Source organism: Apis laboriosa, unplaced genomic scaffold (genome assembly GCF_014066325.1).
Source record: "Apis laboriosa isolate Shangri-la unplaced genomic scaffold, ASM1406632v1 scaffold49_cov149, whole genome shotgun sequence".
NCBI lineage: Eukaryota > Metazoa > Arthropoda > Insecta > Hymenoptera > Apidae > Apis > Apis laboriosa.
The window spans coordinates 904,906-920,882 of record NW_025223500.1 but is presented as its reverse complement, the minus strand read 5'-3'; the positions used below and the strand labels follow the sequence as shown (position 1 = coordinate 920,882).

Sequence of the window (15,977 nt, the reverse complement as noted above, 5' to 3'; positions counted from 1 at the left end):
TTCGTTCCAGAGACATCTTGACAAAGGAAGCGACCTTGCCGAGGCGGCGAGTGCGAGCGGACTTCGCGAACTCGCAAGATCCTTGAAGCATCACCTTCGAGGATTCGGTTCCCGGTTAGAGGACAGGCGCGAGTACCTCGAAGACACGTCGAGATGTTGCCTGCTTCAAGATCGGGCGTACGAGTGGGCCCAGGAGGCACGCCTTGCCGGCGAACGAGGGGCCCAGCAGTTCCTGATGGCCAGACCACCCTTGCCGCCCGAGCATTTCACAGAAATGATGGCACTCGCCGAGAAGCTCGGTAACGAAATCCTTCTGGAACAATGCCGCATCGCCAGGAACAAGTGTGCGGAAGCGCTCGAGATGGCGAGGACCACCTCAGCACCTGGCAGCCCCGCCAGAAGAAGATCCTCCTCGGAGTCTGCCACCTCTTGGGAAGACAGTTTGACCAAGAGTACGTAAATCTCCTTGTTTTTACCATCTTTCATTTTTATTACTGCCATTATATTCTATATATTAAAAATGAATAGAAGAATACTTTTATAATACTGAAATGATCTATTATAATTATGTAAAACTGATAAACATTTATTAATATGTATATGCTCATGTATAATTTATGTAACCTCGTTTCGTTTATTAACATTCAAAATAAGATAATGAAAAATTATTTCAAGACAAAGACCAAAAAAAAAAGGTTTGTTCGAAATTGAAAAATATTTTCAAGATTCGTATTCAGTTATCATTCAGTTATATTCTCTGTAACGCGCAACAATTATTCCAGGAACTTCATGGGATGACAGCGACAGTAATGCATCGTACGCTTGTCCCATGGAGAGCGTAGGATCGACAGGAAGCGGCGGTCGTCCTGTACTGGACAACATTGCAGAGCTTCGAGAGAGCGCCGAACAGCTGCTCGATTGCTCTCCACCACGAACGCCACCCCGAAGTCCTGCTCCTAGACGGTTGGTGAAGCCACCGGTGAACTCACACCTTCACAGAGCTGCCAGCATCGCTCCTGGAATGAAGGCGAAAAAGTATGTATAATTACGTTGTTTTAAACTAGTATTTTTTTTCCACTCCAGTTTACTGTTTACTGTCGTAACAAGTTTATACGTGCATGTATAATGTACAATTAATGGATGAGCATAGTTATTGTTGCCAGTCTGATTAACATTCCTGTTTAAAAATTTTCACCAAGAATACGTACAAGTATATTCGCCCCGTTTGTACGTGAGAGATCTCGCGTTACGTTTTCGTACGATTCTTCTTCCGTGTTCCTCCCCAGTTTAGCCATGCTAACAATGCTTATCTATACCATAATTCTATCGTGCGATTATGCGGAATTGTTACGTGCACGGCACTGTGGTTAACGAGGAATTTCACCTTGCAGAACAATACTGCTCATAATGAGAGAAATGATACAGACCGAACGAGACTACGTGAAGTCCCTCGAATACATAATAGAGGTAACTGTTTCACCTCGTATATTCTAACACGTTCGAGTTGCATTTAATCTTACCGTAACTTGTTTTTGTCACCGAAGAATTATATTCCGGAGCTGGTGAGAGAGGACATTCCTCAGGCGCTCAGGGGACAGCGCAACGTGATCTTCGGCAATGTCGAGAAGATATACGAGTTCCATGGTCAGCATTTCTTACGGGAATTGGAACAATGCGAGCAGTCGCCAATGAATGTGGGACAATGTTTCCTTAGACACGTGAGTATCTTTTTTCTTTCTTCTTTACCTGTACAATTAATTTTAGAAATATCAATAAATAATAGATAAATTTATAGAATAGTGAAATTAAAAAATTTTGAGTTATAATTCTGAATTCTTTTCATATTTTTCCAAACATAATAAACGAAAAAGAAAGAATCAAAATAAACATATCAATAAGTTTCATAATGTGTCAAGTGAATGATTGTAATCTCTAATAATAACTCTCTTAGTAATCTTAGTATAGAAAATACTCAATGTTTAGTGTTAAAAATTTTTAACAGCATTAATCATTACATTTGATACTTATTTATGTTACAGGAGAAGAAATTCTATCTTTATGCGCTATACAACAAGAACAAACCAAATTCAGATTCCCTGATGGCCGAGTACGGCACTGCGTTCTTTAAGCAAAAGCAGCTCGAGCTTGGTGACAAGATGGACCTCGCTAGTTATCTATTGAAGCCAGTTCAACGAATGGGAAAGTACGCACTGCTATTGCAACAGCTGGTCAAAGCGGGCACTGATCTCTCGGAACAAATGTCCGGCAAAGACGACAAGGACGAAAAGGACGACGGTATGAAGCCAATAGTCGAGGGAGAAGCAGAATTGAGGGCAGCCGAACAGATGGTACGATTCCAGTTACGTCACGGAAACGACCTGTTGGCGATGGATTCACTGCGAGATTGCGATGTACGTCCATGCATTTTATAATAAAATATAATACGTAGTCACACGGTAATGTAACTAACTAATAATGATGTAGTAGAAGAGACAATCGTTTCAACAATGGCAATGGAGAGTGTATGTAATGCGTTCTTTGTCGGAGGCTCGCGACATTATAGACGGTAATGTTTACGTAATTTGTAGGTGAACGTGAAGGAACAAGGAAGACTGCTTCGTCAAAACGAGTTCTTAGTATGGCAGGGTAAAGGCAAAAAGTGCCTACGACAAGTTTTCCTGTTCGAAGACCTTATTCTATTCAGCAAAGCGAGAAGATTCCCCGACAGAAAGGTGAGGCAGTCTTTATAGTAATTATTAAATAATATTAATTTATAGTAGTTGCGTATATTTATTTTAGATATACACTGCATGCATGCTAATTGATCGATCGTTTCAGAACCTCGATATCTACATCTATAAGCATAGTATCAAAACAACGGACATCGGGTTAACAGCCGTGATCGCGGACTCACCTACGAAGTTCGAGATTTGGTTCCGCAAGAGGAAACCAGGCGATACTTACACATTGCAGTGTGCAAGCGAAGAGATTAAGAAAGCCTGGACGGAGGAACTGAGCAACCTTTTATGGAAGCAGGCGCTGCGAAACAGAGGTATATTTTGAAACATAGTTTCTTGCGCGGCTCAATTTAATGAGAACACACGTTTTATGATGACAGAAGTGCGCCTGGCGGAAATGTCGAGCATGGGCATCGGAAATAAACCTTGTTTGGACATTAGGCCTAGCGCGGATCAAATTAATGATCGTTCTATTAGTGTAGCTCAACTCTCGAAAAGTAAGTTTGCAATCCATTACAAGTATTTTAAACAAAATAAGCTTTATATTAAATGATTTTATATGAGTTTAAGTCAATTGATGAGCTTGCAAAACGATTAATTTAATTCTTTGTTATTAAATAGCACCTAGATTTAGAAACTCGATAGCAGTATCAATGTCAGAGGATTCGGGACGCTGTAGCAGAAGGCCGCACAGTGTTATTTCCGTGAGTTCATCGTCGAGTAGCGGCGGAAGTAGCGGCCCTCCAACGACACTGAATCTTGGTTTGGATACAAGTCCTCGACCTCATCATCGCAGTACTACCCTCAATAGCCAATGTAGTGTTGGTATGTATCATAATTCTTCTTTTTTTTTTTTTTTAAGTCAGACGATTATAAGTATTTATATCTTTACAAATATATTGATGTAATTACAGAGAGTGGCATAATAGCTGATATTTCGATCGTCTCGGATGATGGTGGCGATGGAACTGAAAGAAGTCATTGGAACTCTACTCTAGAAAGTCCCACCTACCATTTGCCAACGACATCGACACCTCTTCAATCACCGACCAGCGCAACCGCGACAGCAACAGTTACCTCGGCTTCTTCGTCCGACACGAATCTTACTCCATATGATCAAGACATGTCTATTAATTTATAAGTGTCACCCTCTGAAAAAGATGGCGTGACTTTGATATAGAAGAGTATATATATATATATATATATATATATATATACATGTTGTCGATTCACTTGCAAGTTGTTTTATAGTGAATGCAGTGTGATTCACCCGAATTGCATACAGTTTTCCAATGGAAAGTGGCAACGTCTACGTATTCGTATAACTGAATAGAGAGTATTAGAGCGCGTATTTTTCTTGGGCAATCATAGTTCGATGAATGACTATGAGCTATGAGTGATGTGTAAAATGGTGTAAACACACAGTCCAATTAGATTACTGTATTACGCTTATCACGTGAGTTCCGTAACAAGCGCCTCTTGCAAAAGATTTAAAACGGATTCTCCGTGTTACAAAGTTTGTAAAGAGGAACACTCATGCGTATATATATATATGCTCATACATACATATTCACACACATTCACAATATACCTTTGTGTCCCAGACAGAAAGCTCAACTTTCAAGTGAATTTATCTTTTGATACGCTTCGAATTTCATTGATCTATAAGCGATCGGATATATAGTTATCACGTCTGAATTTTATAAACCATTGATTTTTCAGAAGTAACGGCGACGTGTATTTTCTTATACTATCTCCTCAAATCCACCAACGTGCTCAAGAGAAAGATCATAAATAAAAATGTGTTCCGACAGAATCTATATGTGTATAGCTGCATGTTTCACAATGTGCTGCAGTATCGCAAACAGTATGCACTGGTTGCCATTATTCTCATAAACATTGGCATTCCTGATTAATCAGTGATTGAGAATATTATCTCGAATTACCGACCAATTTATGTATGGTACTTTTATACTTTATTTATATGTTTAGTGAATAAATATTGATATTCCATGTCCACATTGTGTTCGCGCTTACTATTATGAATTAAAGACGTAATCGTTAAATTACGTCATAGTCGAGTATACAAAGATTTTTTTTTTTTTTTATATATATAAAACCTGAAGATCGATTTTTATTTCATATTATCATTCTCTTCAGGAATTCCATTAATATCAAAATCATTGTTCGTCTTCTTGTCGAATGCGTTTTCAACAAAATGCGCGTCCGACAGAACACATCCTTTCAGGAATGTCAAAACAATGCGCACACATACATACCACTTTGTAATATAATGTAATATTAAAGGTTTATACGATATAGCCACAAGTAATATAACCGATAGTCTAAATATATATTATTTCCAGATTATATATTAAATATATATAATATTATATTCTTTTTATGTCAGTCATTTGTAAAACCTTTTATCACCTGTAGATGTAAACCTAACTCTGGCCTGTACACGAAAGCCAAATTCTATCCTCTGTCTTTTTCTTTCTTTTTCTCTTTCTTTTTATCTCTTTTTCTTTTTCTTTATTTAGAAAAAAGAGAAGCAAGCTACATTTAAATAATATTTCTTTCATAATTGTTGTGTGGTCGTTTTAAAAAGTTTAGCTTAAACTATTAAGTTGCGTCCACACAAAATAACGTTTTTCACGTTAGTTTCTTTTTGTTCGAGAAACTTATAGTTTTAACTGTGCAGGTTCGATTATGGTTCGTTGACTGATATTTTTGGCATAAAATTGAAATATATCATCATAATATATATCGCAATTTTCGTACATAATTCAATTACATATGCGATAAAAAGCTTTGCGTCCTGTTCTAAATTAAAAAATTCAATCATGAATACACAATCGCCTGTATCGGTTTCGATCATTAGTCATGCGCTTAGTGAGCTAGCGACCGAAGAAAGCAAAATCACGTTAGCGCATGTAGCAATCAGTAATTATCCCGTTATATAATTCTGTATTGTTACTGCTTAAACAAGTCAGTCGAGATCAAGCCATTGTTATTGCCAAGGTCTGCCAAGATATTTGAATGATATCTTATGGATAATGACCAAATTCCGTTTAGTTCGTATTTTGGGGTTGATCGAAAAATTTAAGGTATTTAGAAAATGTAGTTGTAGATTATATAGTTAGTTAACGAAAAAAAAATATATATATAAATATGTCCTGGCACAGTCTGATGCATCCCTTTATCGTTTTTTTTTATTTACAAATCGTATTTTAGTTGTATTATATATCGTGATCACATTTTTCGAGAATCGACACTATCGTTCGATAGATCGAAATCGAATAGAAAATTGCAAGCATGCCATACAAACTCGGTGCATCTGACTGAGCATCCCGCTCTTGTGAAAGTGAGACTAAACGAAACAAAAGTAAATATTCTATTTTATATAGTTTTTGTTTGTTGTTGCTTTTAAATTAGGGATGTCGAATTTAATAATGATAGTAAGGAATAACACGGTACCTTAAGATACACAAATAGTCACTTAATTGTGTGTACACGCTCGTAGATATTTATTAATATTTTTTTAAATAGATTATTTTAATCTATAGATTTATTCGCATCATTATAACGAAATGTATATATTATATATTTACATTAATAATATGATTATTTCAGTATTGTACTGTGTCTAACACTGATGTATTTTATTACTTGCTAAATATACTGTATTGGGTGCCTTTTGTAGCGAAGATAAAATCTTTAATTTTTTATCTATTTTGTTCCATACCTTGTTTTCAAATGACATATAAGTATGCATAACTGCTTATTTCATAGTGTGTTTACTTCAAAAATTACGTATAAAGTTTAATCACTGGTACATATGTGTGAAATTCGCATCATATTATATCGAATATATTGATCGATATTCAGGTAGTAGTTCAAATCATAAATCGATGCGCGGTAAATCGAAATGTTCCCGTATTGAAGTAAAATTTTTATCGCTTAAACTCGGTTAAGGTATTCATTATATATTCGTGATATAAATATTTTATTTGCAAACATTCTTTACAAACAACAATAGGCTTTCAGTTTTTTGTATACAACTTTGATACTTTTAACATATTTTATAAACACAAAATATGTAAGAAGCATATGAAAGACGTGTTTAATAGCAATAAGAGTGCTATATTTCATCGATTTTGCCGGATCATAAACTACAGAGTATTTTTATGTTATTGTAAGTACATATTTCTGAAAAACTTTAATTATCGCCATGTGCATAGTTGATATAATATTTACGATAATGTAACCTTATTCATTTAAATAATATCAATATTAAGATATTTGCTTATCATACTAAATGTCATGCTTTTAATTGTAGATGTGTCATAGAAGTGTATAAAAAGACTTATTTTTTATAATATAAAGAAATTTTTTACAAGGACCTTCTTATATTTTAATAATAAAATTTGATCCCAGCAGAAAATTTCATAATATTATTTCACATAGTAAAAACGTATAATTTAATAAGTTTTGTAACCTATTATCTTTAAAAAATCACAAACCTTTTAATAGAAATATTTATCCATAATTCTTGATAATTTTTAAATATTTTTCTTTTATAATATAAAAATATATTATATATATTATATATATAAATATATATATATATAATATATTTAATATATTTTATATAAATATATATATATATATTGTAAATATTGTATATACATATATATATATTTATATTTATATATAATATATATATATAATAAAAAAAAACATTCCTTAATATTTCAAACATAAAAGTTTAAGATATATATATATATATAGGATGTCTAAGATTTAACGGTTAAACATTGTCACTATATTCTAAATAGATCTAATAGATTTAAATAAGAAAAAAATGTTATAAATACATAGGTCATTTAAAGTTTTATTAAAAAAAATTTAAAAAGAAAAATTTAATTATAATAAAAATATGAAATACAAAAGAAATTATAATAGATTTATAATTACAAATATATAATATAATATAATATATATGATATAATGATATAATATAAGATCAATAATATTGATGTTTACTTTTTATAAAAAATAATTAATTCTCTATCTCAAAAAATATCCATCATTCGTTATAATATAATATTGGCAGCAAAAATAGAAATTATTACTCTCTCAAATTTTCACTTTGTTTTATTTTAGGTCATAAAGAAATTTAAGATAAGTATTATTGATCTCATTAATTAATTATATAATTGTTTTCTTTGCATTTCATATTTTTGCCATAATTTCTTAATAAATCTCTACATGACTTATGTTTATATAAAATTATTTTCTTATTTAAAATTAGAAAATGACAACCTTTAATTGTTAAAATTTGTATATAAACATCATATTTATATATATTCTTAATATCAGTACCTTGGGATTAAACAACACTGCAGGCATTCTTTTTCTTATTCTTTTCAATGATATCACATTTTGGCATGGGTCATAATTCTTTCTTAGTTTCCTTTAAATTTTCAGGAAGAGATGATGATCTTTGTATAGGTTTTTGTTCAATCAATTCATGTTCTACAAGAGATTTTGATTTCTGCATTTCTATTTCTTTTTTTTTTAATATAGATGCTCCAGTAAATCCTATATTTGTAAAAAATATTGTAAATATTATGAATTCATATTATAGTAATATACACTAATAATAATTTACCTAAAATACCACAACCTATGGCAGTTAGTCCACCAACTTTTAATCCAGCTAATAAACCAATTGGTCCACCAATACAAGATCCTATTACAGCTCCTGCTAATGGATACATGGCAACTTTATATTTAGCAGCTTTTTCAAGAAATTTTTCTCCTTCTTTGACATTTACATTTGTTTCCACTATATCATCTTCTGCTGAATTCACTAGTTCCTTTTGATTCTAATGATATAAATAGAAAATCATATATACAAGCAAAAAATAATAAATATCAATAAATGAGATAATTTACATCAACAATTTTGTTAAAATCAACAAATAATTGATGTAACTGATGTATATCTCCTTGCAAGGTATTCCAAGCATGCAGACATGCCTCCTGATGTTGCAAGTCCTGTTGTTCTTTTTGAAGTTGGATATATGTATTGTCAAGTGGATGACTATTGGCTTGATTTTCATTTATGGATGATTCTGGTGGCATGGGCAAATTTAATTCTAATTCTACAAGCAAATATAAATAAATATAATAACTTCAAGTAATGTAAGTAATACGAAATAATAATTTCATTTTACCCATATATTCTTTTATTGCATTCAGAATACTCGCACGTGCATTAGCAGTTAGTTTATCAAATTGATTAATATCAGAATCAAGAACATGAGCTCTTAAAGTATCCATTTGATATAAAAGTTCTTTGAGTTGTTTTATAATTCTTGCTACATTTATGTGTTCTCTACGCATTTTTTCCCAATCATGTTGTGCTTGATACTATTAGAACAAAACATTATGCAAACATCTATCATTTAACTAATGATTTCACTTACTACTTACTTTTTGAATGTTAGTTTTATGTCGTTTTAACAAATCAACATGATGTGGTATTGCCACATTGAAATTATTAATTTGGATTTCTAAGCGCCTAATAGGCTGCTTTATAGCAATGTTTTCTGGTGAGGACGACATGTTTCGATGTCGTCTTACACAAAGTTTTGTCTATTATCCAATTGCATTAACGTTTTTGCATTTAATTTTTAAAACATAATTTTTTGAAAATGTTTAACTTAAAACGTTTGTATTATAAAATTGTGTTATAAAAAAAACTAGAGTTAATAATTTTTTTTTTAATAAAATATCAAACATTTATGTTATAGAAATTATAATAGCTTATTGTACGATCAATTTATTTTTATGTATATGAATCAAAAAAGATAACCAATCAGCTGATTATTTCTGCGTGTAATATGCTTATAATCATTTACTAGCATCAATGCCATCTGTACTAATTTTCAAATAGTTAACTCAAAATAAGTCATATTATTTTGTATAGATGGCAGCATTTATAATATTTTATATACAAAGAATATTTTTTTAAATGAAGTTAATTTATCAATAATTAAGATATATGAATTTCTGATTTATTGATTTAAATTTCTATTTTTTTTACAATTTTGTTTATTTATTTATACAACAAGCAGCGTAAATATATATTAATATATTCATGCTAACATCTTTAAAAAATCAATTCTACAGACCAAACAAAAATTGCATGTAAAAATGTCTATTGAGGTTTTAAGTTATAAACAATTTATGTTTGACGATTAGACAAAATGAGACAAAGATAGATTGAAACTATTTTATTTTTACTATATTTCTTCATTCTATCTTCCCCTTGCTTCATTTTATACAAATTTAAATTGCTATAATTTAATAAATAGCATATTTTTATTATTAATTTTTGTATTTTTTTTGGACTCTAGAATTAACACTTCAAAAATGTATCACAATGTATTAATAATATATATATATATATATAAAAAAAGACATTTTATCTATTTACATTATTTATTTCTTTTTTAATTAAATAATTTTTTATTTTTGTTTATTAAGATATATTATAATTTCACGCGAAAGAAAAAAGAAAAAAAAAAAATATAAATTCCATAATCTTCTGTACTATTAGATCTATACTTTTTTTTTTGAATAGCCATCGAGTTACCAATTGTACTGAGAATTTCGATGCGTCTCAAATTCAAGTTCTATCAGAGTTAAACAATAGCTACTCGTTCACTATCAGCCAGAAAGTCGCAAAACGCTGTTCCAAAAGGACGTACGATCTTGATGAGTTTCACGAGGGCTCACCGAATGTACAATTCGGTATAAAGCCGATGAAGCTTTCGGTAATGAAAAACCGATTGCGACCAAATAGGCTCTGGGCTGCCAGTGACGTGTAATCGAGTCTTTCGTCCCTCTACCATACCACCATCTATCTCCGTTTTACTCGCCTTCTTGTTTCTCTCTTTATCTTTTCTCTCGTTTTTCCACTCCCGCCTACCCTATGAGCTTCCATTAACCACCATACGTCATATATATGGGTGGAGGAAACCATTTTGTCCCGGTTTCTGGTGACCTCTTATTTGAAAACGGTATTCAAATTATTATAGCTTATCTCTATATTCTGCCTTTTTTTTTGTTATCACTTCTCGGATGAATAATTTGATGTTTGACGTTTTCGTATATTCTTTTATGATAATTTGCGACAGAAAATTTTATACTTTTTTTATTTTTTCATATGATAATATTATGAATATAAATCTTCATCGAGAATTTAAATGATTAATGAAAAAAAGATAATGAAATAAATCCAAAATGTATGATAGAATTGAAATTTTGATAAATTTATTTTCTTAGATTTATATTCAATTGATATTTTTAATATTTATATATAAATGATTACTATATGTAGTTTTTTGTTTATAGATTTGAATTAAGTTATTTAATTTTTTATAACAGAAAACTGTATCGATTATATTCTTTTTATTATTACAACTACTTTAAAAGAACTTAAAAAATTTTAGAAAAAATAATAAATATTTAAAAATATTTCTTATTGTTAAAAATATTTGAAATTCTTTTCAATAAAAATTAAATTCGGAAGAAAAAAAATCAAGAAAAAAATTCCAATTTATCTATAAATTAATTTGAATTAATTTAATTTTAGTTTAATTTTAATTTACATTCATATCAAACTATTAATAGTCTTCATCAGATAAAATAATATAAAAAAGTAATATAAAATGAAAAAGAAATATGTCAGAAGAAAGTAATTCAATTCTATAAGTATAAAGTTAAATAAAAATCGCCATTCATCTCTTTTCTTTTAATTACTATATTCTCTTCGTCTGTTTCTGCTTCCTCACTTTATCCTGTAGACTTGACTCCCATTATTCCCAGACAGTTCTTTCTTGCAAAGAAGGCAATCGTCTCGATTTTTTCCAATAAAACAATTAGCTCGAGAACGAAAGGCGAAACAAGATAAAACAGGAAATGAAAAATAGACGTGAGCAACGGAGATCTGTGCTTTGTATGTGTGTGTGTGCCAGTGTAAGAAAGTATTGCTCATTAGAATGCAACGTGCTTGTCTGCAATCAGACTGGTACAGACCTCTAACTAGCTGTAGACCCAACGAGAGGAAAGGATACGAACGTATCGCAAAATAGATCAATGTATCATCGATAGCTTTTTAATATTTTATTTTTTTCAAAGTATTCATCTTCCGTTATTAAATCCGTGTTCTTTTATTAAAGACTTTATCAAAGAAATATCATAAATTGTTCAATAGATAATTTATACGTTAATACATTATAATTCTAATTTCAATATAAAGATTAAGGATTATTTGATTAAAATAAATTAACAAAAGGAAAATTCGAATATAAATATGTTTTAATATACAAATATATTTTTGATAAATATTGAGGAAGTAAGGTAATATTATTAATTAATTTATTTTTTTAATTAATTTATACGAAAGCAATGAATTGTAGATTATACGAATTACGATTTCTGTTTTGGATAAAATATTTAGATTGAGAAAGATGGGACTTATTAAATGCGAACAAATGAATGAAGAACAGTTGCGACTGTTCCTAGACTATTCTGTTCTTCTGGAGAAACTCGAATGCTGAGTACGTGTCTATGTTACGAAATAATACCACTTCCGTATTTATATCTAAACGCTTTAGAGATTCGAGTTCCTAATTAACGATCCAAAGTCGACAAAGCGTTCGTTGAAATACACAATGATAAATATTGAAATTAGAAAAACGTTTTCAAAAAGTCGTGTAGAATAAATTTGTCAAACTTTCGTTCTAAGAAAATGCTAGCTTTTTTTTTATTTAGAATCATTTGAATTTAAATTTTCGAGATGATATTGTAAAAGTCGATTTTGTTTTGAAATTCTTATAAAGAAATTATTAGATTTTATTTAAATGTAAAGTGTTTCTGAATTTTAAACAAAGCCGATGCATTGGTATAGAAGAAATAAAACGAATAATTCATATATTTTTACGTAAAAATTTGTCAAAATCTCTATTTTGAGAATGAATAATTCGCAAATAATTATTTCTATGATGTATGAATTATTGCCAATTTTATTTTGTAACAAATTTTTTTTTATCACTTAACATTACCGAAATAAAAAAATAAACTCGAATAAATCTCTTTAAAGATCATTCGTTTTTTTCTCGTTCAAAATTTATTTTCGGTACTCGTTAGTTTGGAAGATAATTTTATATCCAACTTAAAGATCTCACTATAACATTTTCTCTAACTTCACTTTCTTTTTTAAGCTATTTTAAAATAATTTTATTTTTGACACGCGTTTCTAAAAATATTCTAAATCACATTAACATCGAGATCGTTCAATTTTCCTCGAACTCCTCCAATTTCTCCAATTTTATCGACGAAAATTCATCGAACGATCTTTCATTTAGAAAGCACTTTCCACTTGCAGCTCACTCGCGATTAAATGACATCGCTGCTACGTAATAACGTTAAGTCAACGCGTGTCGCGCTTGGATCAGGCGAGATTCATTTTCCATCGAAAAGCGAGCCGTTCAATAAAAGCGGCAGAATATGCAAATTTCAAACATAGACACACCTGATGATGATATAAAATATGTGGAGTATAATACGTAAGATAATAATAACGAGCTACCAGCAAAGGCAAAAGTACTTCCATGAAAGTTCCATCATTTGAACTCGTCCGACAATGACTTTATAACTGAACGCGTCATTGCATCCATTTTGAATCAACAACGGCAACGTTCATATTAATTAAATCGCTGTCTTCGCCAAAGCGGATTTCGTCCATGTCTTGGTACTGTGAGGTGAGTCGTTGGATTACGAGCCTGGCGACAATGTCGCGGATCAGCGTCGACGATTTAATTAATCTACACCCGCGTGTAAAACGCGCTGAACTTAGATCGGGAGGAAATTAAAGGCGCGTGTTACCTGACAAAAGTCCAAACGTACGCTATAAATTTCTTATTTTTAAGTTTCGACCTAGTTTTAAATTGCAATAATAATAAATTTAAAGATTAAGATTACTAAATTTGTACAAAATTTGATGGATCTTGGATATTTTGTTTTTTGAAATTATTATAAACGTGTAGGGATTTTTGATAAAATTAATTAATTTTTTTCTCTAATAAAAATATGATTATACAAGATATTTATTATACATTATTGGTATTCAATGTTGAAATTTGCAAATGTGGAAAATAGAGTGATCGTTATCTCGTGTTAAATTGCTTTTTTAATTAATTAATAAATTAATTAATAAGTAGATTACCAATTTCCATGTTATTTGTTTTGATTTAAAAAATTTTATTCATTAAACGAATACGTCTCGAGAATATATCAACACTCTCTGCAACTATTATTTCACTTTACAAACGAAACAATTTTGAGATTTTAATTTTCGTTTCGTGTAAGAATATTAAAAAAATGATGTTATACATATATCGTCGCGCTCAGAGGCGATGGGGCTACCGCCAAAACGAGGAGAGGTAAACACTTGGCGCGCGCGTAAATTAATTCATGCAAACGGCTAATTCGAGTGTCCGAAACAGATTGATCAGCCGAAAGATCGTTCAGGCATATCGAGTAAATTGGTTTGCTGATTTTCATCGGATATCCGATTTAACCAGTCTACCGAACGAACGACAGGAGAACCGAAGTTTTCTGAAAATAATGAATCCCATTGAGATTCATCCACTGACACAACGAGCAATCAGTTCGACTGAATTGAAAAAAAAAAAAAGCGATATGTTTTTATAATTATCGCATATCCCGCAACACAACCTAAATTCATCCCACTCCTATAAAAGATATGGGAAAAAAGAGATAAAAATCAAGTGTGTGCTAAATAAACGTACATACACAAGGGTATAACAAAGTAAATGGATGGAAAGTAAAAAAACGCGTTATCGCGTGAAGTTTACTCGAAATCATCCATTTCTACGTTTTAAATGTCTCGTTCTATAATATATATATATATAATTTCTGGAATCTCTTATTTGTATGCGTCCTCGTTAAAATATTAAAAAAGGGGAGAAAGGGAAGAAAGAGAAAAGGAAGAAAAAGAGAAGAGAGAGAGAGAGAGAGAGAGAGGGAGAAAGGGAAGTCGAGAGGGAGAAGGCACGCACGAGGCGCCGGCAACAAATCCTCCTCTCTCGAGCGGAAACTCGAATGTAACGACACGTACAATTTACTGCCCTCCCCTTTTTGCGGGCATTATACGTATTCATGCTCGCCAAGAATTCGCAGAACGCTCGGTATTAGCGGAGAGAGAAAGAAACGAAGGATATGGAACACGAAAAGAGAAAGGAGAGCTCCGCGGATGTAGCGGGTTGGATTGGGAGGAGGGTAGGGGAGGGCGGGGAGGGAGTAGATACGGCACGCGAGTGGCAATAATTCTCCTCGCGACGATATTTCAATAACGCCGTATAAAGTATCGGCGTCCACCGATATAAGCCCGATATTCAATGGGTACCTATCAGTTTTCCGTCGTGCACGGCATTAAATCTGCATCCGATGAAACCGATTCCCTCCCTTGAAAATCGTGCTCCGAGCACTCGGAAGAAAAAGGATCTGCCATCGACAATCGCGTGTCTCCGGCATTCGTGTCTGTCGATGATCTGAAAGGAAGAAGAATGTTTCCGTCTGGCCGTCTGCGATAAAAAAAAAAAAAAAGAAAAGAAAAGATAAACCTGGACGAATTTGCTAATTTTTATTGAAACGCTGTTTGTTTGTTAGTCTGTAGAATTGTTCGAGGTAGAGCTGATACAATTTTTGGACAAGAAAAATAAATTTTTTTTTTAAAAAATCGAGGAGATTATCATGTTTTCACGATTTTTGTACGTGAATCGTTTTGATTAATTTTTAACAATTCCATTACGGTATTTTTATTGTATTGATGAATTTTGTTTCGTTGCATAATAAATTGTGTCGGTATTAATTTAAATGTAATTTTAATTTTTTATATGAATTTGAATTTTATTCGTTTCAATTAAAAATTAATTAAGATATTTATCCTTTTTAATTCTGAAAACAATATTTTAAATTTCTGACGCCCATTAATTTATCATTAATTTACAAATTGTAATTTCATTCTAATGGATGTCTTAATTTCTACGTTACATGATGAAACGTTTTAACATAATGCATATTTTATTCTCCCCTGTAAATAATAATTTTCAAAAAGGAACAAATGTTTCAGATCCA

The 15,977-nt window shown here is 31.4% G+C and overlaps 2 protein-coding genes across 7 annotated transcripts in view; one reads left to right on the top strand and one right to left on the bottom strand.

The window, feature by feature from the left end:
- LOC122716853 (puratrophin-1-like) overlaps positions 1 to 7,531 on the top strand; it is a 431,619-nt gene extending 424,088 nt beyond the window's left edge. For 4 of the 5 annotated variants that reach the window (XM_043940302.1, XM_043940303.1, XM_043940305.1 and 1 more), the window contains 10 exons: positions 11 to 452; positions 783 to 1,035; positions 1,392 to 1,467; positions 1,545 to 1,718; positions 2,040 to 2,411; positions 2,589 to 2,732; positions 2,839 to 3,052; positions 3,119 to 3,235; positions 3,360 to 3,563; positions 3,653 to 5,145. In XM_043940302.1, coding sequence (XP_043796237.1) covers positions 11 to 452; positions 783 to 1,035; positions 1,392 to 1,467; positions 1,545 to 1,718; positions 2,040 to 2,411; positions 2,589 to 2,732; positions 2,839 to 3,052; positions 3,119 to 3,235; positions 3,360 to 3,563; positions 3,653 to 3,879 — 2,223 coding nt within the window. In that variant the 3' untranslated portion in view covers positions 3,880 to 5,145. Of the gene's footprint in view, positions 1 to 10; positions 453 to 782; positions 1,036 to 1,391; positions 1,468 to 1,544; positions 1,719 to 2,039; positions 2,412 to 2,588; positions 2,733 to 2,838; positions 3,053 to 3,118; positions 3,236 to 3,359; positions 3,564 to 3,652; positions 5,146 to 7,514 lie in introns of those variants that run through there. The other variant, XR_006347106.1, reaches the window with a different exon arrangement.
- On the bottom strand, positions 880 to 9,543 carry LOC122716856 (syntaxin-17). Of its 2 annotated transcripts, XR_006347107.1 has the most exons (7): positions 9,243 to 9,543; positions 8,984 to 9,179; positions 8,703 to 8,911; positions 8,416 to 8,632; positions 8,127 to 8,345; positions 1,521 to 1,746; positions 880 to 1,016 (listed from the first exon to the last, which is right to left on the bottom strand). XR_006347107.1 is itself a non-coding variant. In XM_043940306.1 (5 exons), exons 1-5 carry the CDS (start codon positions 9,372 to 9,374, stop codon positions 8,197 to 8,199), a joined length of 903 nt encoding a protein of 300 aa, XP_043796241.1. In that variant the 5' UTR covers positions 9,375 to 9,543; the 3' UTR covers positions 7,996 to 8,196. The 2 variants fall into 2 exon arrangements, 1 of the variants encoding a protein (XP_043796241.1); XM_043940306.1 differs by lacking the exons at positions 880 to 1,016; positions 1,521 to 1,746 and having other exon boundaries at positions 7,996 to 8,345.
- Between the last annotated feature and the right edge of the window lie 6,434 nt (positions 9,544 to 15,977).